This window comes from Lemur catta, chromosome 16 (assembly GCF_020740605.2).
Source record: "Lemur catta isolate mLemCat1 chromosome 16, mLemCat1.pri, whole genome shotgun sequence".
Lineage (NCBI taxonomy): Eukaryota > Metazoa > Chordata > Mammalia > Primates > Lemuridae > Lemur > Lemur catta.
The window spans coordinates 55,938,648-55,964,546 of record NC_059143.1 but is presented as its reverse complement, the minus strand read 5'-3'; the positions used below and the strand labels follow the sequence as shown (position 1 = coordinate 55,964,546).

Genomic DNA, 25,899 nt, shown 5'->3' with positions numbered 1-25,899 from the left:
TGCACAACACAGAAGCTGCACCAGCATGCTGCCCTCAACGGACTTCCAGGATGTGGTGCCTTCAAGTTGCTGGGCCACACATAACGTTAAATGACATTTCTGAAAGTACACAACTTCTTCTAATCATCGTATAAAAAAACTATCTCCTTCCTTCTGAATTTCTTTTAATGACAGTTTAAAAATCTTCACTAAACTACTACTGATCTGCATTTTTTGCAATTTCAAATAAATTTTTTTTTGCGTTTGCAAGAACTCCCACATGTGCTTTTTGAAGTGTTTTGAAGTGGAGCTTCTATCCGATTCTGACCTGTAAGCCTAAAAATTTAATAACCAGCAGCTTGCACAACAAAAGGCCCAGCTTCGATCAAAAGGTGTGCCACCGCAGAAACACACCTGGAAACCGGGGCACCTTCATCACAGTGGCTCTCACGGGGCGATTCTGCCCCTCAGGGACTACTTGGCAACGACAGCTGTGGGGGCCGCAACTGGGGCGGGGCAGGGCAGTGTGGGGTATCTGGTGGGTGGAGGCCAGGGACACTGTGCACAGGACGGCCACCCACAGCAAGGAGCCATCGGGCCACGACGTCAGCAGTGCCGAGGCTGGGAACCCTGGTGGGCACGGCTGAAGAAAGGCAAGGACTAGGCCCCAGCCAGCAGCAGACTGTCCGTCCCCACTGACACCCCTGAGCACAGCTCGGGAACAGCAAACGTCACAGTGCTGGTTATGACCTGCCCTGGCACTGTGGGGACAACCACTACTGAAATACTACAAATCTCTGCCAAAGCCATCTTGTGACCCTGGTCATTACTTAGCCCTTTCCAGTTGTGCTTATTTTCACACAATGACAACTGATGTTCTTTAGAAAACATGTGGTGCCTACTTCCACATTTAGATTATTCCTGAGAGACATACACAGTAGTGTTTTAATTGTTAAACGAATTAAACAGTTCTATTTGCAGTGGTGTAACAAATTTTAATTCAAAATAGACACTCTGAAAACAATAGGTAAAAAAAAATAATAAGTTCAACAAGCTCTTTTTGAACGTACGAGAGTACACCAACAATCACAGACCAGTTTCACAATTGCCTCAAAAATGCACATTATAGCAATTACATGCAAGTATTATATTTTTAAAAATTCATATAGTAACATTATTATATTTCTCAGAGGCTGTCACCTCCTCCAAACATTCCTACCCAAAGGTATGTCAGACAGGTTCCTCCGCTGTGTACCACCAGCACGTGACTTATGGCCCAAGCTGGTCTCCCTCACTGGTTCTGGTGCTTCTTTTACAGCAGATGGAAAAAACGGAGATTTAACATCCAAACGACACAACACAGATTCTTCAGCAACACACGTCCCATCCACCCGACAGCTGGGCCAGAGGAAACCTGGCCTCCAGGACTTGCTGCCAGAGCCCGACCACGCCGGCCCTGGCGACTCAGACCCGCCCACTCGCTCCACCCTGTCCCCTGAAAACCTGCGTTGAGATTTAAGTTCGTGTCCACACTCAGGTGCAGTGACTTTATTCCTGAGCATTGCAGTCCTTCCCTTTCACTAGTTTATCAGCAGTTAGGTTAAGAGAAGAGTTTTTGGGTGTGTTTCAATGTTTATTCTAAAAAGGCACTATAGATTTGTTTTCTTACCTTTGAATAGAGAAATGACTTATCAGCATATCAAAAAAGAGGGAAAGTCTACACTGAAAACTGATTTCTGCACCTACAGAATTACTTCATTTGTAAAAATAACTCTTGATTTATGAGCTACGTGCCAGACCTCAGATCCAGTATATTTTTAACAAATAAAAAACACTTAGTTTTCTGAGTTATGATTAAAAAAAAAAAAAACAGCTGTTAGGACAAACCTGAAAAAATGTAGATCAAAACTGTAATCTAATAAGTAAATAACTTTCAAAGAAGAAACCAGCAAGAGTTAATGCAGTGCGCCCGCAGGGAGCCGAGCGGCTCCCAACATTCCCGGCCTCACCTGCCGCTGCCCGCAAAGCTGAGGGAGCTCGACGCTCCGGCTTGCAGTTAATCAAGTATTCTGAAACAGGCTGAAATTTCCTCAAATGAAAAAAACAAGTATTTGTGGATTTCAGGTTTTTTATCATACGACAACTAACACTGCCGGGAAAACAAGGCGTGCATGAAGTATCAAAAGATTTAATTTACATGACACAGGGAAAAACTGAAAATATTGTTACAATTAATCTGAAAGAACTATTTGCTTCCTTACATAGAAGCCTTTCTGAGCACCTGAAATACGTCTAAAGAGCAGCATAAAGACCACTGGGATTAATTCAACGCAGTGAAAACAACATTTTAAAAAGTCTCAATTGAAAACCTATTACCTAGTACTTTAGCTTTACTAATTTTCTTACAAGTTTTGTGGTTCATACTCAAAGTTCAATCTGTGTTTAACATTTTTAAGTTCAGACATATCAAAGCCTAAAAGTACAGAAGGCTTGTGATTTTTTATTGCTTTCATGCAAATATACCTTCTTTTTCCAAAAAATGAAGCCACATCAATTTTCCATACCCATAAGAGTGAGGATAAGAGTTCTATTTCCTTTTTACTAGGATACGGTCTCTTATGGAAATAATCTCTAAGAAATTGCTTTTTTTCTTCATAAGAACGGTCTTCATATTTTTTAGGATCTAATGCTAAAATCTGAAGAGCATCTTCGCTAACGACCGGTCCCTCTGTCCTGGTTTCATTCCTTTGTCTTTTAAAAGGCACAACACTCGTCCCTTTTTCTGAACCTGGGGCCGCATCCACATTCAGGACGAGAGGCGGCTCCTCCCCAGCCCTCTGGTCTTCGGCCCCCGCGTGGGCCTCAGGCAGCTTTCTCTTCACAGAGAAGGGGGCATCGGGGACAACCTCACCGTTGACCAGGAGCAGCTCGCTGTTCTCGACAGCGTCAGGCTGGCCCTGCAGGTCAGAGCCGCTGTCCTTGGGGGCACTCCTGCAGCGCAGCAGGTGGACGGCGATGGCAGCCAGTGTCATGTTCCCAGTGTAGACCCCACAGCAGTGGATGCACTTGAACGCGGGGGACTTTAGAATCGTGTGCACCGTGGGCATGATGTGGTGCCTCTCCTTCAAGTGCAGCTCGTACGCCTCCGGCGCCACGAAGGTGCCAAAGCAGAAGGGGCAGGTTGACACCTGCTTGCTGGGGCTGCCGGCCGTGCCCTCGGCATGAGGCCGCACCTTCACGTACACAGGCACAAGGGACTTGGAGTGTATCCCGGCGAGAATGGCCAGGTAGACTTCCCGCTCCCCAAGCTCCTCCTTTGGCAATACGGTAATGAAGTCAAGGTGGGGGAACAGCAGGTTGCCGTTAGCGTCGATGTCCAGCTGAAAACCCTTGTTGCTGTAATCCACAGGCAACTTCTTCTTCCCCAGGTGCATGGTCCTGCTGTGCTCGGAAAGACCTCGGATGTCATGGAACGTGCGCGGACAGAACAGGCAGCCCAGGCCGTGCATCAGCAAGTGATGGATGAGCTCCTCCTCAGAGACCAGGCATTTGCAGGACAGACAGCGAACCGTCTTCTCTCTCATCCACTTGAGAAATGGCGCACACGCTGCCAGTTTCTCGGGCTCGAGCTTGTCCCCAGCCCTGCACTCGCTGTGCTTGTGGGCCACCTCCATGTGGACCTGGTAGACATTGGAGGGGAAGAGCTCATTGCAAACGGGACAGGTTTTCCACTGCTTGGCCTGCTTCAGCGCCTGGTTCGTATCTGCCGCAGAGCAAGGGGCCTGAATGAACACGTTCTGGGAGGCATTCACCAGCACCGACGGAGAGGGAATGCCGGGCAGGGCGCCAGCCATCGGGGCTGCTGTGCCCGATGGCAGCAGCTGGAGGGGCACCTGTGGTGGGGCCACCGTTGCCACACCTCCGGGGGGCACGGGCAGAGTGACAGACACTGGGGCCAGCGTGTAGGTTGGAATCCCGTTCACTTGCTTCCCCGTAGGGATGAGCTGTCTGAGAATAGAGCCCGAGGTGAGGAAGGTGGTGTTCTGTGAAGCGCCGGGTCTGAACGGCTGGCTCACGGGCAGAATGCTGGTGCTGACTGGCTGGCTGAGCTGCAGAACCCCGGGCCGCGCTGGCTGGCCCACGGGGAGAACTGCTGGCATGACAGGCTGACTGAGCTGAAGAACCCCAGAATTCACCCCCTGGCTCACAGGGACACCACCTGAGGAGACCGTCTGGCTGGGAGAAAGCAGCCCAGACGGGACCACCTGACCTGCAGGGAGGACCCGTGACGGGGCCGTCTGGCCAACAGGGAGCACCCCTGACTGGACCATCTGACCAGGAGGAAGCACCCCGGAGGTTGCCGTCTGCCCAGGGATAACCCCAGCAGGGGTCATCTGGCCTGCAGGAAGGACCCCTGCTGGCACTGCCCGGCTCACAGAGATCACCCCTGGCGAGACAGCCTGAAGAACTCCGGGGGTGACAGAGGGACTAACAGGAAGGACGCCAGGCCTCATGGGCCCCACAGGCTGGGGGACGGGCAAAACCCCCGGGCGGACGGCCGGACTTAGGGGGAGGACACCGGTGCCCACAGACTTACTTATGGGTCCAACCGGCTGACTCAAGGGCAGCACGGGAGGGTTCACAGACTGGTGAAGTGGAACCCCGTGAGAAAGGAAGACAGGCTGAGGCGCTGAGGACGGCAGGGTGAGGCTGTTCTGGCCCACGGGCAGAGGGGTGGAGACCAGAGTCACGTGGGACTGGGCAGCCGCCGGTGGGGAATGGGTGAGGCTCCCGGAAGCGGCCGGGGCCACCGTCACCGGCTGCACTGTGGCCGGGCTGGGACTGCTCTGTGGCAGGGCCAGATGGAAGCGAGGTGGCGCGGCCGGGATGCTCGGAGCACTGCTGCTGGTCGGCACGACCAACCGCGCTGCCGGTTTGGGGGCAATATGCATTTGCTTCAAAAGTCCAGTCCTCTTAATATGTTCTGAAATCACAGATCTAAGCTTATTTTCCAAATCCCTGTGTATATCTGATGTCAAAATGTGATACATTAATGCATCCTGGCTGCTGGCATTGGCACTGCATTTTTTACAGTAATACTTGTCAGACGGTGGGATCTTCTCCACAGGAGTCTCGTTAGTTTTCAGTGGCTCGCCCTCCTCAGTCCGCAGGCCAAAGTAGGAGTTTATCAAGTAGTGAAAATGGGCTACCAGCACATGCTTCTTCATGCTGTAGTACAGAGTGTTTGAGAAGTTGCATTTTAAACAGGTAAAGCTTATCACATCACTCCTCGACGATTTAGTTTCGCCCAAAATATTCACCGTGTAGTTCTGCACTTTCCGAACAGGAGCATGGAACATTCTGAAGTGCCTCCCCACGACTTTGGGTTGAGATGCAAACACACAGTTTGGGCAAGGGATCACCAGCTCTTGGTCAATCTCATCTTCGTGGCAACGATGTAAATGATTTCTGAATGAAGTAAGTACCTTTGTAGAGTATTTACAGAGGCCACAGCAGTATGGCTTTGTTCGGTACCTCTGTTGAAAGAAAAGAAAGTTTCAGGCATAGTTTAATACAAACTGCATAGAGGACGCTCCGCCCTCCCCAGTCCGGGAATCCACGACTCTCCTCTGATGTGCTACACACATTCACACTGTCCCTCCTCGAGGAAGTTTTTTCTAACCCAGGATTGGCAAGCTTTTTCTATAAAGAGCCAGAGAGTAAATATTTTAGGTTTGTGGGCCACACAACACAGTCTCTGTGGCAACTACTCAGTGTCACCACTGTAGTGCAAAAGTACCCACAAATAATATGTAATTTATGGGCACAGCTATGTTCCAATAAATATTTATGAACATCAATTCAAATTTCATATAGTTTTCACATGGACTCTTTTTGTCTTTTCTTCTTAAATATTTAAAACCCCACAATCATTCTTAGCTCATCGGTTGTGCAAATGGTCAAACCATCACAAACCTGCAAGTTTTACTGGACGTTGGAGCAGACTGTATGTCCTCCCCGGCTGGCCAGCTGTTACAGGATTTGGTCCACAACTTGTAGTTTGCTGACCCCTGCTCTAAGCCATCCACTAAAACCACACATCTCATCACTTAGTCCTATACTTCAACTGCATTAATTAAAAATAAACTTGGTTAACTTTTCTGCAGGAGAAAATTATTTTCTCCTTCTCATCCCATTTTTCTTAGTTCCAACATTGTTTTTACTCCAAATTCTAAAACCTCTGGAATTTATCTACAACTAACCCAGCTTTCAGATTGCTAAAATATCATTATTATCCTTTTCATCCCCCCATTCCTAGAGAAGGTAGGAGTCAAACCGATGGTGCTTCGCACATGCAGGCACCCAATAAACTATTTAATCTAAAGAGCAAGTACGCCTAAACCCACGTTGTAAAGAATCCTGAGGCCACAGAACACTATACTGACCATATGGATTTTCTATTTAAGGCACATTAGGGGGAATCAACAACCTCGGGGTCTAAAAACAGACATTTATATAACTGCTGGCCAAATGAGCAGTGCAATCTGCTCCAACATCCAGTAAAACTTGCAGGTTTGTGACTATCTGAGACACACCGACATCTTTGGTCTCATGATAACTCTTGGGATCCTGGAGCTAGTGAACCTACCCCTAGTCCCACACGCCAGGAAGCCGAGACCTGGACAGATCGAACATCTCGCCCGAGGCCCCAGAGTTGACAATGGCACTGTCACAGCAACCAAGAGTTTATTACCACCGTCCCTCTCCTAATCCGTGTTCTCACAATCACTCTCACACACACACACACACACACACACACACACACACACACACACTTATTGCCATTCTTCAAGACTTTGTCATCTTATATCTCTCCTATTCATGTAGTTTTTCCTCTTGGGTCACAGGTCAGAAGAATTACCTAAACACATTCAACACTGCGTTACTACTATCTTCTCAGCAGTTGGAAAAATCCCAGGTTCTAATATTTCTGGTAGGATCTACAATAAACCTAGGGCAACAGCCACCATCTCAGACCAAACGCTAAAATAAAAACCTATTTCACTAATTCTAAAATACACATTTTTTTCATATTTTAACTCTCTGAAATCTGGATGTACCTCACAACCAATGGTTCATATTGCAACACAATTTAAGTGAAATATGGTTTTAGTTTTATTAGTGGTTCATTAAAAATGGTGTTTTATACTCAATGAAAAACAGTATTGAGAAACTGCATACTCAAAGAAAATTACACTCAAGGAAAGAACAGACAGAACTTACTAACAAATGCCTGTTAATATCTGTTAGTGTTGAATAAGTCTTTGGGTTAGGCAAATTTTCCTTTAATATGACACCATAAACATTATCTATAAAAGAAAAAAATGATAAATTGAACTTCATGAGAATAAAAAAGCTTCTGCTCTTTTACAGACACTGTTTATAAAATGAAAAGACAAGCCACAGGCTAAGAGACAATACTTGCAAACCACCTATCTAATACACGATTCCCATCTGGAATACACGTTGTGGACATATTCAATCTCAGGAAGGAAACAAATGACCCAACTTTTTTTAAATGCTCAAAAGATTTGAATAGTTTTATCAAAGAAGATACCTGGATGTAAAATAAACACATGAAAACGTCCTCAACATCATCAGTCACTAGTGAAATGCAAATTAATACTAAAGGAGACAACATTACACATCTGTTAAAATAGGAAATGGGTAGATAAGCCAATACATACAATAACCCAGACAGTATCAACCGGCAAGGATGCAGAACAGCTACAACGCTCACACTGCTGAGGGGAAAGCCAACTGGTACAACCGACTTGCAGAACAGTGTGGCAGTTTCTCAGAAAGACAAATATATATTTACGTACCATACAGCCCACCAATCCCATTCCAAGTCACGTACCCAAGAGAAATAAAAGCACATATTCACACAAAAACCTGCAGAAGTTCCAGGGCAGTGACCAACCAAAAAAAACTGGAGTATGAATATCAGCTCACTGGTAACAGGAAGAGCAAACAATGACGGAAGTGAAGTTGCAGCACCATGTGCTGCTGGAAGGACCAAATCCAGACCAGGCGTCATCTTCCCATCACTCCTTAACGATGCTTCTTCAAGACCCCGAGATTCAAGCTCCAGCACCTCAGACCACCTCAGCAAGTCTCTGTCCTCATCGCCTGAGAAAGGCTCACCTGCTCCTGCGAGCCCTGGAGGACCTCAGGACAGCACGAGCCGCACAATCCACCGCATTATGCAACTTGCCCTCCAGTTCTCCCCAAACTGTCTCTGTTCCTAAATCCTATGTCCCCAGGAACAAACCAGAGAGGGAAGAAAGACCACCTTAGGAACAAAGACACTGATACTAGCAGACGTCAGTCCTTCTCACTCCACGCAACTGTGCTTTTACTTTTAACTGAATATGGTATCTAATACATTCAGTCTCTATTGTCAAATTATTAGGTCATTAAATATGAAATGTCCAATTTTGAATCAAACGTGTAGTTATTATATCTCAAACAAGAAGCAGTACAATCAATCAAAGTGTGCACCTAAACTATCTACACAGTTTTGCCATCTTAACGGTAGCTTGTTTGTGCCAGTAGCAAAGAAGCCTGGAGAGCGAGTGCCAGTGAAATCACAAAAGGCGTTTTATTTTCCAAAGCTTGTTGAGAATTGAATATTTTTCCCTGCAAGAAGTGGTCCAAAGCCTAGAGGAAGTGGGAGTCACTAGGTGAAAAGTGCGGTGAATACAGTGGATGACAGAATTCCCAAGCCAGCTGCTGTAGTGTGAGCAGCATTGTCTGGGTAACATGTGGTCGACTGCTGTTTTGCAAGAGGACTGGCCTGTCTCTATTGACTGATCTCGGCTGCTTAATCGCAAGCATCTTCATTATTTCATGCGACTGGTTGCAGCAGAATCCGCTGCAATCGACTATCTGGGTTTCATGAAGCTGTAGTGGGTAACAGCAGCGCTGCACCACCAAATGGACACCGTTAGCTTTTTCTTGACAAATGTTCGGTTTTGGACTGTGTTTCGGCACTTCATCTTTATCCAACCATTGTGCCAAACACTTGCAATTGTCAAAAAGAATCCACTTTTCATCACACATAACAATAGGGTGCAGAAATGGTTCGCCTCTGTCATGACAGCAAAGGCAAGCTTTGAGACGATTTCTCTTCTGATGCTCGTTTAATTCAAGCGGAACCATCTACCCAGGTTCTTTACCTTGCCCATTTGTTTCAAATGGTCCAATATTGTTGGAATAGTAACATCAAACCTTGCTGCTAGTTCATGTGTAGGTTGAGATGGATTCGCTTCCACTACAGCTTTCAGCTCATCATTATCCACCCTGCCTCAGGTCCCACGTGGCCGATTTTCAAGATGAACATCACCAGAATGGAACTTCTCAAACCACTGACGTACTGTGCATTCATTAGCCGCATCCTTCCCAAACACTTGATATTTCAAGCTGTCTGCACTGCATTGGTTCCACGATGGAAATCATATTTGAAAGTAAACACAAATTTTTTGACTTATGCATGGTTTCACAAAAATTGCTCTAAAAAAAAATCTGGAAGATAATCACAAGGCAAAACATGCATTTGCAAGACTGAGGATGCATCTTCACAATAAAAATATAACAAGTGTCAAAGTTGAAATGTCAGAGATACCAACTGTCAAACTTAGTACTTAAGGAAATCAGACATTTCATACTTAATAACCTAAATAATACTTTATGTCTAGGCCCTACTCACCCAACAAAAACAAACTCCTTGAGGAAAAGAATCTTAACTTTTACCTCTTTATACTAGGCACCAAAAACTGTCACCTGCTTTGTGGCATGATTTAAAAAATGTTTCTTAATGAAAAATGTGATTTTATATATACTGCAAGCTACATTATAGGATATTTTAAGAATTCAGATGAGAAAAACCAATGAAGCTTAAGGTTCATGAAGTCAAGATCTGCTAAACAAGGCTCATTTCAACAGCCATGAGCTGTGCTACAGAGTAACCACATCGCGGTGGATTCAAGGATCACATCAGACGTAGGGAGGGGGTGTCAGGCCAAGGAGGGTCAGAGACTAAAACAAGGACTCAAGAGGCCGGCTGACAACAGCAACATTGCTGTCAAAACAAGGACGAATTACAGAAAACACTTTTACAGCCGAAATTCCCAAGGCCAGCATGACTCTGACAGACAGAAGTTAGGGAGGGACAGCTAAGTCAAACCTGGGGCCGATTAGATCCTGATCAGATCTGCATGTCTGGGGACAGGAAAGGGTTCCTAGAAAAACCCTTTCAGGAGCCGCTTAAATTTGCTGACGTTTGAAGTTTTGAATTATTAAAAATGTTGTTCCTTGATTCAAAGATCTACATTTTTATTTTAGTTTCGGAAACCAGGATGTACATTCATTGTACACACTTAATTCAAAGCATTTTGTTTCACTCAGAACAGTTATTAAATCAAAATTCCTTTTTATACCAGTGGCATTTATAATCAAGGACAGTTTCCTGCATCGCTGTGTCAACTACATTCAAAGACGACTCTCAAAGCACCCATAACCCTGCCCAACAATGAACTTTGATTTCTGTCTCCCTAAATGGCTGCAGTGGGCCTCCTCCCCATTCATCCACCAGCAACCCCAATACATGTGATGTTCCTCAGACTAAATTCACACTTACCCCTAACTTCTGAAGAAACGTGAAAACCAAATACAGAAAATACATACCACTTTCTTTCCAGACGGTTCCCAGAGAGAAACATCTCCCCACGATGTGTTATAAAAGTATTTCTCGCCTGGATCGAAGCCTTTAAGGTCCTTTTCAAAAAGCAGAAAAAAAGAGATCATTATGCAAATTCAGAAGATAAAGAAATATTTAATTAGAACCTGGCAAGTATGTGGCACCTAAGAAACCTACATGAGAAAAGAGAAATGAAAATACAGTTGTTCCCCCATATCCAAGAGGGATGGGTTCCAGGACCCCCTGCGGATACCAAACCCACAGACGCTCAAGTCCCTGACATAAAATGGTGTAGTGTCTGCCTATAACCTACACACATGAATGGTAAGAAAGTGAAACAGCCGTATTGCTGCTCTGAAGAAATCTTTACTGGTCTGGACAGAAGATCAAACCAGTCACAACATGCCCTTAAGCCAAAGCCTAATCCAGAGCAAGGCCCTGACTCTTGAATTCTATGAAGGCTGACAGAGGTGAGGAAGCTGCAGAGGTTGGTTCTTGAGGTGTACGGGAAAAAAGCCATCTCCATAACATAACAGTGCAAGGTGAAGCACTCAGCATTGATGGAGAAGCTGCAGCGAGTTATCCAGATCCAGCTGAGATCACCACTGAAGGTGGTTACACTAAACAGATTTTCAGCGTAGATGAAACAGCCTTGTAATGGAAGAAGATGCCATCTGTGACTTCACAGCTAGAGAGAAGTCAGTGCGTCTGGCTTCAAACCTTTAGAGAACAGGCTAATTCCATTGTTAAGGGCTGATGCAGCTATGACTTTAAGTCGCAGCCAATGCTCATTCACCATTCTCAAAGTCCTAGGGCCCTTAAGAACTATGCTAAACCTACTCTGCCTGTGCCCTATAAATGGAAGAACAAAGCCTGGATGACAGCACGTCTGTTACAGTATGGTTTGCTGAATATTCTAAGCCCACTGTTAAGACCTACTGCTCACAAAAAAAGATTCCTTTCACAATATTACTGCTCATTAACAGTGCACCTGGTCACCCAAGAGCTCTTGTGGAGAGGTGCGAGGAGACTAATGTTGTTTTCATGTCTGCAGACACAATATCCATTCTACAGCCCATGAATCAAGAGTAATTTCAACTTTCAAGTCTTAATTATTTCAAAAATACATTTCATAAGGTTAGAGCTACCATAGGGATTCTCTGATGGATCTGAGAAAAGTAAATTGAAAACCTGGAAAGGATGAACCATTCTAGATGGCATAAGAACATTTGTGATTCATGGGAGGAGGTCAAAATATCAACATTCCCAAGAGTTTGGAAGAACTTGATTACAACCCTCATGGACGAATTTTAGAGGTTGAAGACTTCAGTGTAAGAACTGCAGATGTGGTAGAAATAGCAAAAGAACTTAAATTAGGAGTGGAGCCTGAAGATGGGACTGAACTGCTGCAATCTCCGGATAAAACTTGAATGGATGAGGAGTTGCTTCTTACGGATGAGCAAACAAAGTGGTTTCTTGAGATGGAATCTACTCCTGGTGAAGATGCTGTGAACACTGTTGAAATGACAACAAAGGATTTAGAATGTTCCATAAACTTAGTTGGTAGAGCAGCAGCAGGGTCTGAGGGGACTGACTCCACTTCTGAAAGAAGTTCTACTGTGGGTAAAATGCTCTCAAACAGCACTGCATGCTACAGAGAAATCTTTCATAAAAGGAAGAGTCTGCCAATGCAGCAAACTTCACTGTTGTCTTATTTTAAGAAATTGCCACAGCCGCCCCCACCTTCAGCAACCACCACCCTTATCAGTTAGCACCCATCAACATAGAGGAAGACCCTCCACCAGCAAAAAGATTAAGACTCACTGAAAGCTCAGACAATTGTTAGCATTATTGAGCAATAAAGTATTTTTAACTAAGGCATGTACATTGTTTTAGACATAATGCTCTTTCACACTTAAAAGACTACAATATAATGTAAACATAACTTTTTTTGAGACAGGGTCTCACTCTGTCGCCTGAGTAGAGTGCAGTGGCATCATCATAGCTCACTGCAACTTCAAAATTCCTGGGCTCTAGCGATCCTCCTTCCTCAGCCTCCCTAGTAGCTGGGACTACAGGCACACACCACTGCACCCAGCTAATTTTTCTGGTTTTTCGTAGAGACAGGGTCTCACTCTTGGTCAGGCTGGTCCCAAACTCCTGGCCTCAAGTGATCTTCCTGCCTCGGGCTCCCAGAGTGCTGGGATTACAGGTGTGAGCCACTGCACCTGGCCCAAACATAACTTTTATATGCAAGGGGAAACCAAAAAATTCATGTGACTCATTTTATTGCAATATTTGCTTTAATACGGTAGTCTGGAAGTGGACCCGAAATATCTTCAAGGTATGCCTGTACTTGAAACTCTAACCAGAAACATTAAAAAAAAAAACACCTCCCTTTTTTCTCCCCTACCACACCTCTTTAACATCAAAGATTTTTCCTGGCCTCTACCATGATAGTGTCTGTACCTCTAATAGTTTTTAATTTGAAACACGCATGATGACAAAAGCTGCCAGGAATACCAATACTTTTAAATAACTCTGGATATTATTAATATTTATCACATCAGTATCTACTAACATTTGAAACATAACAGTAACTTAATGGGTGGAGTACTCATTCAATCCTCAAACAATGCTTCACTTACTTATGAATCCTCAGCCCACCAGAGAAACTATAATTCCCAAATAACATCACAATTCCTCTATGGTACACAGCATGTATTAGAAATCTCTATTTTGGGCAGTGCACACATACATACACAGAAAGAACACATATCTCTCTCACTTTCAAGTTTATGATATTTGTGGGTTTTGGTTATTAAGCAACCAAATACTGGTTTCTTTAATATTTTAATGGGTAAAACACACAGTCATTATTCAAGGGATGGGCCCGCTTGACTGGGCTAAGCATCAGAAATGGTGGTTAGGACTGATCCCTGCTGTGGTTCCAGTAGGCTCAGATAGGCCAGGTACTTTCCTAGCACTAGCCCTAAAAAGAAAATTCTTGTCAGATTTTATACGGGGAACTCTGAATGTAATCATGGCCAGGCACGGTGGCTCACACCTGTAATCCTAGCACTCTTGGAGGCAGGAGGATTGCTGAAGGCCAGGAGTTCGAGACCAGCCTTAGCAAGAGATACCCCCATCTCTACAACAATAGAAAAATTAGCTGTGTGTGGGGTGGCACATGCCTGTAGTCCCAGCTACTGGGGAGGCTGAGACAGGAGGACCTCTTGAGCCCAGGAGTTTGAGGTTGCAGCAAGCTAGGATGACGGGGACGCCACTGCACTACAGCCTAGGGGACAGAGCAAGACTGTATCTCAAAAAAAAAAAAAAAGAAAGAAAGAAAGAAAAGAAAAAGAAAAAGAAAAAAGAAAAAAGACAATGTTCTTAGAAGAGTATATTTTCCCCAAGGCTCACTCTTCTCAGCCAGGTAGTCGACACACACAGCCTCCTATTTGAGGCCCTAACTCCTGCTAGAAGAATAAAGTGACATGTACTTTGTGACACTCCATTGTGAAATCTGAAATGCAGCACAGGGCATCTGTGAGGACCAGACGGGTGCTCCCTTGGTCCCTTCTTTTTCCTGTGCTATTCTCCAGTCAGCCTGGATTCTATTAGCCCCCAACAGCCTTCCAATAAATTCCCTTTTGCAGAAGTTGGTCCGTTTGGTTTCTGTTGTTTGAAACCAAAGAACTCTTAACTACTATAGTGGATTAAGAATAAATCCATTTGACACGGAAAAAGGTTCTTAATATGGGGTTCAGTGACAAGAAACAAAACTAGTATAACATCTCATACAGCTGGACCATATCCTTGTAAGGAAAAAAAAATGTGAATGCAACCAATTTTTTAAAAATCTATACAGATATATAACAATGTTAACAATGGATATTTTGGGGTAATGGTTTACAAGGGAGTCTTGATTTTCTTTATGTTCCTGTGTCTATTTCATAAAATATAGGCCTAATTACAAATTACTAAAAATAAAAATTTCCACCCAAGAGAATTAGTACTATTTAACCCAACAGTTAATCTAACTAACTTAATAGTTTTAAGCCATTCAAATCTCCTAATTTTCCTGTGAAGCATGTATGTATCTCTCTGTCAGTAAAGTCTTAAAAAGAAGTAAACAGTCTTGAACAAATTCAGATGAGTAAACATTCTTACGTTGACTGACGTTCATGAGGAATGTTCAGTTCTACTCAAGTCAAAAACAAAGGACTCAAGGATGAAAACCTTCAGCTGTTACTGACATTTCATCTAAAAATAAAACCAATTTCATAACAGAATTACACTTTTAAAAACTGAATTCACATTGCAAGGAAACATGATGGCCAAATGAATACCTGTTCCTAGACTGGCTCCATTACTGAAGGGAAAACAATGCTATAGATGATTAGATCAGACAAAAACCTCATACCAATGTTACATTTGCTCACGCTGACAACCCCCCTGCAGTAATGCAGAGACCACCTGTAAGCAAGAGTGAGGAAATGTTAACACCAACAGGACCACATGTTAATTGGCAAATCTGGGTAAAGGCTAATGAGTGTTCTTTGTACTCTCTTTATTCTTGTAACTTTTCTATAGCTTTGAATCTTTTTTTCCAAATACAACCTTTTTTAAAAACTGAATTCACTCAGCCTGGTTTGATGGGGCTTAGTCAATTTGGACATGCTTCTAAATTCCATGTTCCCGAAACACCTTCCCCAATTCTTTCCATTGGAGAATCCCATCCATTCTTTAAAGAAGCAAACTTCTGGCCGGGTGCGGTGGCTCACGCCTGTAATCCTAGCACTCTGGGAGGCCGAGGCGGGTGGATCGCTCGAGGTCAGGAGTTCGAGACCAGCCTGAGTGAGACCCCGTCTCTACTAAAAATAGAAAGAAATTATCTGGCCAACTAAAAATATATATAGCAAAAAAAAATTAGCCGGGCATGGTGGCACATGCCTGTAGTCCCAGCTACTCGGGAGGCTGAGGCAGTAGGATCGCTTAAGCCCAGGAGTGTGAGGTTGCTGTGAGCTAGGCTGACACCACGGCACTCATTCTAGCCTGGGCAACAAAGTGAGACTCTGTCTCAAAAAAAAAAATTAAAAAAAAAAAAAAAAGAAGCAAACTTCACCCAAAAGCAGTTTAATTCTCAACTGCCCCACACAGCTGATACCAGCCTCCCCAGCTAGGCATGGCCTTGCTGCCTGCTATGCACTGTGAATGCCCCCGGTACGTGTTTCAGCTCCTGCTACATCGTCAACTCCCTAAAAGGGGCAAGTAGATAGACTTAAAGTCTCTACCACCTTCCATCACTGTAATGATGAGGACACTGAGCCCCAGAGAACTGACTTCCCAAGGTCATACCATTAATTAATGGCCAGGATTAAAATAAAAGCTTCTATTTAACCATCTAAAGATCAAAAGAACATACTGTCATACTGTCTGTTTACTAAAGATACTACTGTACCTTCAGTGTTTGTTTTTGAAGCATCTCCCCCGTGCCAAGCACCATTCTAAGAACTCTTACATGTTATCATTTGAAATTTCCTTAGTCTAAACATATGTGTTACACATTTTTATACTCTCTGCAAACACTAAAGTCACATATTTATCCATTACTAATAAACTATCAATATGTATCTACTGTGTCTATGCTCAACCTACTTAGCAAATATTCTCAATCTTGTCTCCACATAATTACCCGATTTCCTTCCTCATGTATAAAATGGGACTTATAAGCAGAGCTGTCAAGACTCTAAAAGTTTTCTCGTTTTAAGACTGTTCCTGAGCAATAGGATCTACCTAGGAGTTTCCACTCTCCTCTCCTTATACTTAAAAGTGGATTTTCGGTCACAATCTGTTATTAAAAGTATTTCCCTATTTGAGCTTTACTTTCATTCATTCATTTAAAACATATTTGTTAAGAATCTATGTGCCAGATACTATTCTGGTTACAGGGAGAATAGTGGATAACGAATCAATGAGGGAGACAGGTCAGGGAGTGTCAGTTTTGAAGCAAAACACAGCAGGGTAAGAGAATACAGTGGGAAAGGGCAGCACTGCGGGCGAAGATCCCTCCGACAAGGTGAAGTGTGAGCAGAGACCTACCTGGGGTCCTTCAGGAATTAACACTATTTGTCTACTTGAGAGCAAAGACAAATGCTGACCACTAATGCAAATCTTGGTAATTATTACTCTTCCAGTATTGAACTGCGTTTTTATAAATAAAAATCTGGTTGAAAGTCTGAGATTTCAAAATTAAGAAACTGAACTCTTCCTAGCTCACTTTAAGTCAGAAAGACATAAATAAGGACTAACAATGCTTTCATAGAGCCATGGAAAATATTAACAATTTCCATTCTATGGAATCTCACCCACTCTTCAAAAACTACCAGTTCAAATCTCACCTCCATAAAGCCAACCCTAGCACCTCCAATATTATCGTCTCCTTTCCATCTGTGATTTATATCTTCTTACCTTCAGTAACTCCTTGCAACTGTCGAGCCCAATATCCACAAGAATGCCTTTCACCTTTTTTCGCACCTTTCTGATGTTCTCAAGATTTTCCACAGGAATTTGAAACATTTTTGAAATTTTCCTTAAAAAGAAAGAAAACTGTAATCAGCATATACATAAAAATATTTTTTAACAAGGTTGGTAAACACTAGGAATAGAGTATAATTCCAGACTATATAAAGAACTCTTATAATTCAACAATGAAAAGACAAATAATCCCATTTAAAAATGGGCAAAGGTTCTGAATAGACACTTCTTCCAAGAAGATATACAAATGGCCATTAAGAAAAGCACAGGAAAAGATGCTCAATGTCATTAGCTATTTGGGGAAATGCAAATCAAAACCACAATGAGATATTACTTTACATCTACTAGGATGTCTGTAATGTTTTTTAAAAGAAGGAAAACAGCATGTGTTAGCAAGAATGTAGAGAAATTAGAACTCTCATACGTTGCTAGTAGTAATGTAAAATAGCGCAGCCAGTTTGGAAAAGTCTGGAATTCCCTCAAAAGATTAAACATACATGTACCACATGAACCAGCAATTGTACCCAAGAGAAATGAAAAACATACATCCACACAAAAACTTTTTTTTTTTTTTTTTTTTTTTGGAGACAGTCTCGCTCTGTTGCCCAGGCTAGAGTGCCGTGGCATCAGCCTAGCTCACAACAACCTCAAACTCCTGGGCTCAAGCGATCCTCCTGCCTCAGCCTCCCAAGTAGCTGAGACTATAGTATACAACACAATGCCCGGCTAATTTTTCTATGTTTAGTAGAGATGGGGTCTCGCTCTTGCTCAGGCTGGTCTCAAATTCCTGATCTCAAGTGATCCTCCCGCCTCTGCCTCCCAGAGTGGCGGGATTACAGGCGTGAGCCACCGTGCCGGGCCCACACAAAAACTTAAACAAGGATGTTCACAGCAGCATTATTCAATTGCCAAAAAGTGTGAACAACCCAATTGTCCAAAAACTGATGACTGGATAAACGTTATATACCCACTCAATGGAATATTATTAGGCTATAAAAAAAAAATGAAACACTGATACATGCTACAGTGCAGATGAACCTTGGAAACCCAATTGAAAGAAGCTAGACACAATGACCACATGTTGTATGACTCCATTTGTACGAAGTGCCCAGAACAGACAAATCCACAGACAGAAAGCACAACCGTGGCCACCAGGGCTAAGAAAACCAGGAGGTGACGGCTAAGGGTAACAGGACTTGTTTTGGAATAATGACAATGTTCTGAAATCAACCGTGGAGACACGCACAGCTCTATGAATATGCTCACAGTCACTAAACTGTACACTTTAATGGGTGAATTATATAGCATGTAAATTATATCTTAGTAAAGCTGTTTAAACAGTATCTGAAAAGGCATAAAATTAAAATAAATGCCATGGTACTTGACCAGACTACAGGGCGCTGAAATGACCTCATTGTTTTCAACACAAAGACAAATGCTGTCTGAGAGTGTGTATACATTCACACGCAAGCTCCATAGCTCTGTCCACTGAGAACCTGGAAGCAGTTACCCAGTAGCAGAGGGCATACCTAGGACCCAAATTTTAATCTCTAAATACCACCTTCCATTAAAAGAACCAGGCTCCTTGGAAAAACGACTGATTCTAGGGCTGGAACACAGTAAAGACGAGCCCAGAACACCTTGTGCCAGAAAACAAGGCCGTTTGCTCAAACAATGATTTGACAGATATGTCAAAAGTACACAAAAGAAACCAGCTTGAAGCAGCTCCCTCGGCCCATGGGACAATTTGGGCAGATATGAAGTAACCAACTGTAACCTGTGACAACTAAATTTTCCAAAGATGCAACACCACCTCCCATCCCACATGCTCTTACAACATGACTCTGACACTTCTCCCAAAAGTTGGTGCACCTATGTCTCCTCCCCTGGACCCTCAGCAGAACTCTGTGGCCGTCTCAACCAATAGCGTATGGAGGAAATAATGCCATGAGAATTGTAAGACCAGATCATAAAAACGCCACACACCCCCCTCAGGATGGTAACACTCGGAATCCAGATGCCCGTCTGAAGTAAGTGCCACGAGCCCACAGAGCCCCTACCCCGTGTGTGTACTGAGTACTGACATCAGCCACCAGCACGTGAGCACAGATGCCTCAGAAGACTCTACCCCCAGCTGTCAGCAAGTCACAAGGGCAAGTCATAGGCAAGTCACATCGCCTTTGACTCTTCCCAGACCTGGCCCCTGTGGAGCAGAAACAAGCCCAGTCTGAATTCCTGACCCTGAGAACTAATGAGCTTTTTAAACAAAATGTTTTTCTCCACTAAGTTTTGGGGTACTTTGGTATACTCACTATAATACAAACTTAAGTTCACATTGATATAATTAAACTGAAAGTCTGATGAAGAATGGGGTATACACACGATTTCTAAGTACCTCCCCACAAAATACTTACTAATAACCAAGGGAAAGAGTAATTTCACAGAAGTGTGGCAAACAAGCCCAAATTAAGAGACATTGTGCAAAATAACTAGCCTGCAATATTCAAAAGTATCAAGATCATGTAAGGTGGCCCTGGTCTGTAACAGCCCACAAGTGAGAACATGCAAATCACCCAAATGTCCATCAAATGGTGAAAGGATAAACAAAGTGCAGCATATCCACACAGTGGAATACTATTTAGCAATAAAAACTAGGTACTGATGCATGCTACAACATGGATCTCAAAAACAGGCCAGGCACAGTGGCTCACACCTGTAATCCTGGCACTCTGGGATGTCAAGGCAGGAGAATGGCTTGAAGTCAGGAGTTTGAGACCTGCCTGACCAATAGCAAGACCCCATCTCTACAAAAAATAGAAAAATTAGCCGGGTGCAGTGGGGCACACCTGTAGTCCCAGCTACTTGGGAGGCTGAGGCAGGTGGATCACTTGAGCCCAGGAGTCTGAGGCTGCAGTGAGCTATGATGACACCACTGCACTCTAGCCAAGGTGACAGAGCAAGATTATCTCAAAAAACAAAAAAACCCATTATGCTAAGCCAAAGAATCCAGATGCAGAAGTCCTCATATTATCTGTTTCCATTTATATGCAATGTCCAGAGAAGACAAATCTGCAGAGCCAGAAGGTAGATTAGCAGTTGGCTAGACATGGGAACAAATAAATGGACACACTTTCTGGTGGGATGCCGGAAATGTTCTAATATTAAATTGTAGCACTGGTTGCACTACTCTGTAAAGTTACTTAAAAAAAAAAAATCAATGAATTATATACTTAAAAAAATATCATGGAAGAAAAAACTAAGGAAGCACCCCAGATTAAAGGAGACTAAATATAATGTGCAATTGTAAACTAGCTCCTTTTACTATTAATACAAATGATGCTATTGGAACACCTCGAAAAACCTCAAAGGGGTCTGAAATTAGATGGTAATAATATATTGATTTCCTGATTTTGATGGCTTTGTTATCAGACATGCATGAGAACATTCTTGTTTGTAGGAAATCGTAGTGGTGGTAATGTGGCCACTTTTTCAGCAACTCACTCTCAAAGTGATTCTGGGAAAATAAGTTCTTTGTACTGTATTTATAACTTTTCTATAAATCTGCAACTATTTCAAAACGTTTTTTAAATGTGTAAGCTATAAAAACGGAAAAAGCTATTAGCCAAATTCAAGTGACATACATTTTGGTAACTCAACTTCAGTAACAATTAAAGAAATGACATTTAAAATAATCAATGTCAATTTTTTACTATCAAAACAGTAGCGTTTAAGAGTAACTCAACTTCAGTAACAATTAAAGAAATGACATTTAAAATAATAAATGTCAATTTTTTACTATCAAAACAGTAGCGTTTAAGTTGATAATATCTGGTGGTAGTAAGACTAGGTGGAAAAATCCTAATTTCTACACATTAGAGGGCAATTTGGCAGTATCTCCCAAGACAGCCGTTCTACCTCTACACCCCTCTCTTCTACTTGCTACCCAAGGACAGGTTCAGTGAGCCCTCCTAGAACTTAGCACAATAACCAGCTTATACATCTTCCATTGCACTCACCTCACCGTGCTGTAATTAGCTGCCTATGTATCTATTCCCCACTTGGAATGAACTTCTTCAGGGCAGGAATCATGTTGTATTTGCTTGTTTGGGGCCCATCACAAAGCACAGTACACAGCAAATGTTCATTAAATGAACAAAAGACATAAAACAAAGCAGATAAGAACCATAAGATGCAAAAAGTGCTATGAACGTTCAGAAGAGGGACAGGCTATGGGGAGCTGGCAACCAAGACTTTCAAGGTAAGTCAGTATCAAACAAGGATTAAGGAAGAGGAAGAAAAGTCTGAATATATTTAGCAAAAGGTAAGTAAACCCAAAAAGGTAGACTAGAATCAAATGGGGAAGAGGTGGGAGGAGAGAGAGTTAACATGTAAGAGGAAGGAAATTTTGGTGGGTAACAAGGAAAGATAAAGTTCTTCAGAGGCTGATTTGGAGCGGGTAAGCTTCTTTTTGGACAACTTATCTACATGAAAAGTGTATGCAGGTCTCAGCAAATGGAGAGACTTAAGGATCATTACCATTGTAGAACTGGGGGATATAAAAATCACAGGAAATACAAAAAACAGTAAAATTTTAAAAAATATAATGCACTGAATTGGATTCAAGCCTTCAAAAGCTTATAATCTCAGAGAAAAGCTGTCAAGTGTTCAGGATGCATTTCTAAACCCGAAGCACAAGGTCACTTTCAAGCCCAGACTGGCTCCTTTGGCCAGAGCAAGGCTCAATAAAAACTGTTAGCCGCTTTCCACTCCCTCTATCAGACCTGCTTTCATTCCCTCCATAAGGTTTCACCATCCCCTCTATCCCCTGGGGTTCTTTCCTCCTCCAAAAGCTGGCTGCTAAACAGGACTGTCTGAAGTATAGTCCATCATCCACATGTATCTTAAACAGGGCAGCTAAATTTATTGCTTGCAAGGAACAGTCTCAGCTTACACAGCAAGACCTGGCCTCATGATGGCGTTTTGAGAAGCATGGACTCCAAGAACCAGTGGACTCCAAGAACCAGTAGTGTTGAGGAACTGGCTGGTTCGCACAAGCACGGACACTGGAGGCCACTGCTGACTGGCTCACTCTCAGAGGGCGCTATTGAAATGAGGCTGTCACTAACCAGCGAGGGTTCTGTAGTTACTTGTTCAAGGCTTGGGACTAGGGCCAAAAAACTGTCAGTCTTTTTTCTTTCAGAATTTGAAGAATAGGAACTTTTTGTGCTCAAATGTAAGTGCCCCATCCCCTCATCATTGTTACTGTGGTTCACCAAAAACAAGCACACAGATCCTGTTTTACTTTTAAAAAGAGAGAAAAGGTTTCCCTTCTCTAGGAGTCTCTCTAGCAGTTTGCTAACTGCTTTAAGGAAACCAACTGAGGATAAAAAATAAGATATAGGCAAATTATAGAAGTTTCATAACTGTTGCCGATCACTCTGGGGAAGGGAAGCTTTTGCTCATAATTTATCCATTCTAAGATAGCAGAATTTACTCATTCTTAGATCCATAATTTATCCATTCTAAGGACACAAGTCCATACAAAATGCCCAATGGATTAACAACTAGGAAAGAAATGGTTCAATGTTTTCATATTTATAGATCCTCTACAGATACTGTTCTACATGTATTCTTAGTACTCTGTAAAATCTGTTAATTTTCAACATTAGAAAATGGCACGCTGGACAGCCAACTCTGTGTCCATATCATGCACTAATTAACCTCAGTTCACAATAAATTTCAGTTCTCAAAGTTTGTGGTAGACATGGAACTACTATAAAATTTCACTGATGTGCACAAGAAAATATTATTTTCCAAAGGGGTACTTAAAGGATTACTTTTGCTGTTTTTCAGTATCATGATCACTTAAAGAAATTTTGTTATGGAGAAAACACTGTAAAAAATTAAGTCATTCAGGTAATAAACAATATTTCTTCTTAATCCACAAAACTTTCTTTTTAGTTCCTGTGAAATCTGAATTCTAAAAGGATTTTCACTTGAGACAGCACAGCACAACAGTCACCAGCAAGGATTCTGAGGCTGTGTGCTGGGTTTAAATCAACCCCTCCAACGACTAGCTGTGTAATCCCGGGCAAACCACTAAATCTCTCTGGGCCTTGGTTGCTTCATCTGTAAAACAGGGAGAATGCAGCCTCATTTACAGAGCAGCTTTAAGGATGCATGAGTTAATACGTGTACGGCACTTGGCACATAAGCAAAAAAACTAAATGAAATGTCCCAACTATTGGAACACAGGGCTTTTTTTAAAAAGCGACTTAAAACACAAGAATATGTCTGCCATATATTCAGAAACTATGGGTTCAAATCACCAGATCCCCTCCTAGCCCTGTGGCCTTCAACCTCTCAATTTCCTCCCATGTAACATGCTGCCCTAACAGGTCTGTGACAACCAAAGAGCGGAGGGCAGGGCTATTTTACCTCCTCACAGTGCTGGCAATTGCAAACTTGGGTTCAAATCAAAGAGGTGTTGCCAAAAATCCCAGGATTTCTTCAGCTAAAAATCTTGCCATCACCGTCATCATGCCCCTTAACCAGGGATCAACTCCTGTCATACATGTCCTATTGCAGCCCACACATTCTTACTCGCTCACCTAGACCGCTGGAAGGGCAGCCTCTTGTCTCCTCCTCACTCCTGTCCATACTTTCTGAACACAGATCTGTCACTGCCATACTTAAAGACCACTCACTCAATGCTGTCTTCAGAGCGCAGTGCCAGCACACTCACTACGTGGCCGAATAAGTTACATACGTTACTTGACTTCCAACCACAAATGAACTTTTCACAACTCCTACCTTCTTACATGTGGTCCTCTCTCCCACAAACGCTCCTCCCCCGCCAAATGCTACCCAGACTCCAAGCCCCTCATTTGATGAAAGCTGGGTGTTCCTTCAAAAACGCTCCAGGGATGCCCACAGCATTCAGTGTTACAGCACTTGCCAATCTGCAGTGTAAGATTCCTGCTCACCAGTCAGCTTCCTCTCCCCACCACCAGACAGCAGATTCCCCAAGATCTCAAGAGGAAATGATCACCCCTTCTCTTCAAACATAATGAGTTTTAAGCATTCGGACAAGCCTTCTGCTCAAAGAAAATGCTTAATGTATTTAATCATTCTGCAACTGCAATACACTTAAAAGGACAGTTACAATACGCCAAATGTTGGTAGAAATTGTGTAAACACAATCTATTTGGTTGAAATCAGCAATGGCAGATGAAAAGCTGAAATTTTAAAGCCAACATCTGCCTATCAACTGTCGATACTCTCATCAAAACCTCAACAGTGAAGAAACAGGGATTTGCTATCAGCCGTGGGGGAGAAAAAACTGGACAGATTTAGGGGTGACCGTCGGTTCCTGTCCTACATTTGGTTTGCCATCTTTCTACACTCCCGCCTAGAGAGAGAGACCTCCAGGGAGAGCCTGGCCTGGGCGCTTCTGGGCTCCCTCCAGGGGCCGGATCTCCAGCAACCCTCCTCCACCCACCCGGGTCCCGCTCCTCCTCCGCCCCGCCCTCCCTGCTGTGCCCCTCTACCCACCGCGGTCCCCCTCTCTCCCATGTGTCCCTTTCCCCTCTGTGCCCCCTCCCTCCCCGTTCCTTCTCTTCCCGCCCCCACCGTCCCCTCCGTCCTCCCCCTTCCTTCCTGCCCCCTGCTCTCTCCCCTCTCCCTCCCCTGTCCACCCCGTCGCCTTTCTCCCCTCCCTCTCTCCCCGCCCTCCCGGGACGGCCCCGCTCCCACGTGACCAGCGGGCAGGGGCGGGCCGCGGCGCGTCGGGGACGCCGGGCGCCGCTCGGGCCGCGAACCCTGCGCCCTGAGAACGTCCCGGGACTGCCGAGGCGGGCGCGGGCAGAGCCTGGGCGGACGCCGGCGTGGGCGTGGCCGGGAGGAGCCGGGCGGGGGCCGGGGCCAGGGCCGTACCTACCGCTCGGCGCCCGAGAAGCGCCGCGTCCCCGCCGCCGCCTCTCGCAGCGCCGCCGCGTCCTCAGCCGAGAGCTGCCGCGTCCCGCGGGGCCGCCCGCGCCCCCCGCGCCTCCGCCCCGCGCGGCGGGACCCCGCCTCAGCGCGAGCCCACCCCCCGGCGCCACCCGTCCCTCCTCCCGCGCGGCCAGAAAGAGAAGATGGCGCTGGAGTGGTCGCAGGAAGTGACGTCGGGCCTCATTTGCATGCCGGCTCAGCCAGCCAATGGGAGTGGAGTGTGCATGGGGCCCCTGGGCACCCCCCCACAGGCCCTCTGGGCCCCTGGGCGAAGCTGGGTTCGAGGCTCAGGAGCGGAAGTGAGGGGTCCCCTGTGGAGCCCCCTCCCCTGAGCCCGCTCCTGGCACAGGGAACTATCCTGCCACCCTCTCACCTCTTGGGCAAACTCTCGTGAGAGTTTGAGTGTGTGATGACGTCACTAAAGGGGTGGGAAGAGTGTCATGAACCATGTGACTAGTCACGTGGGCTCAGTAGAGCTTTGAGTTCATTTGCATGGAATGGGGTGGAGCTAGTGGCAGCCTCAGACGTGGTAGCCCCGCCCACATCTCAGAGCCAATAGGAAGCCAGCTATGAGGATGCTGCGCTACCATTGGAGGGTACAACTTTGGCTAGCAGAACTGGGACAA

General features: G+C 44.2%; 1 protein-coding gene across 6 annotated transcripts; it reads right to left on the bottom strand.

Annotated features, from left to right (window-relative positions):
* Positions 1-953: 953 nt before the first annotated feature.
* ADNP2 (ADNP homeobox 2) lies at positions 954-25,435 on the bottom strand. Of its 6 annotated transcripts, none has more exons than XM_045527523.1 (4): positions 25,221-25,435; positions 17,216-17,336; positions 10,729-10,818; positions 954-5,516 (listed from the first exon to the last, which is right to left on the bottom strand). In XM_045527523.1, exons 2-4 carry the CDS (start codon positions 17,321-17,323, stop codon positions 2,382-2,384), a joined length of 3,333 nt encoding a protein of 1,110 aa, XP_045383479.1. In that variant the 5' UTR covers positions 17,324-17,336; positions 25,221-25,435; the 3' UTR covers positions 954-2,381. The 6 variants fall into 6 exon arrangements, with proteins under 6 accessions (XP_045383479.1, XP_045383480.1, XP_045383484.1 ...); XM_045527524.1 differs by lacking the exon at positions 25,221-25,435 and adding an exon at positions 21,298-21,334; XM_045527528.1 differs by lacking the exons at positions 17,216-17,336; positions 25,221-25,435 and adding an exon at positions 12,195-12,204.
* Positions 25,436-25,899: the final 464 nt, after the last annotated feature.

Coding starts and splice junctions, on each gene's coding strand:
- ADNP2 (XM_045527523.1), bottom strand. CDS start 17,323: ATGTTTCAAATTCCTGTGGAAAATCTTGAGAACATCAGAAAGGTGCGA. Junction 10,819..17,215: donor GTTGCAAGGAGTTACTGAAG/GTAAGAAGATAT, acceptor CTTTTTGAAAAG/GACCTTAAAGGCTTCGATCC. Junction 5,517..10,728: donor AACCGTCTGGAAAGAAAGTG/GTATGTATTTTC, acceptor TTCTTTCAACAG/AGGTACCGAACAAAGCCATA.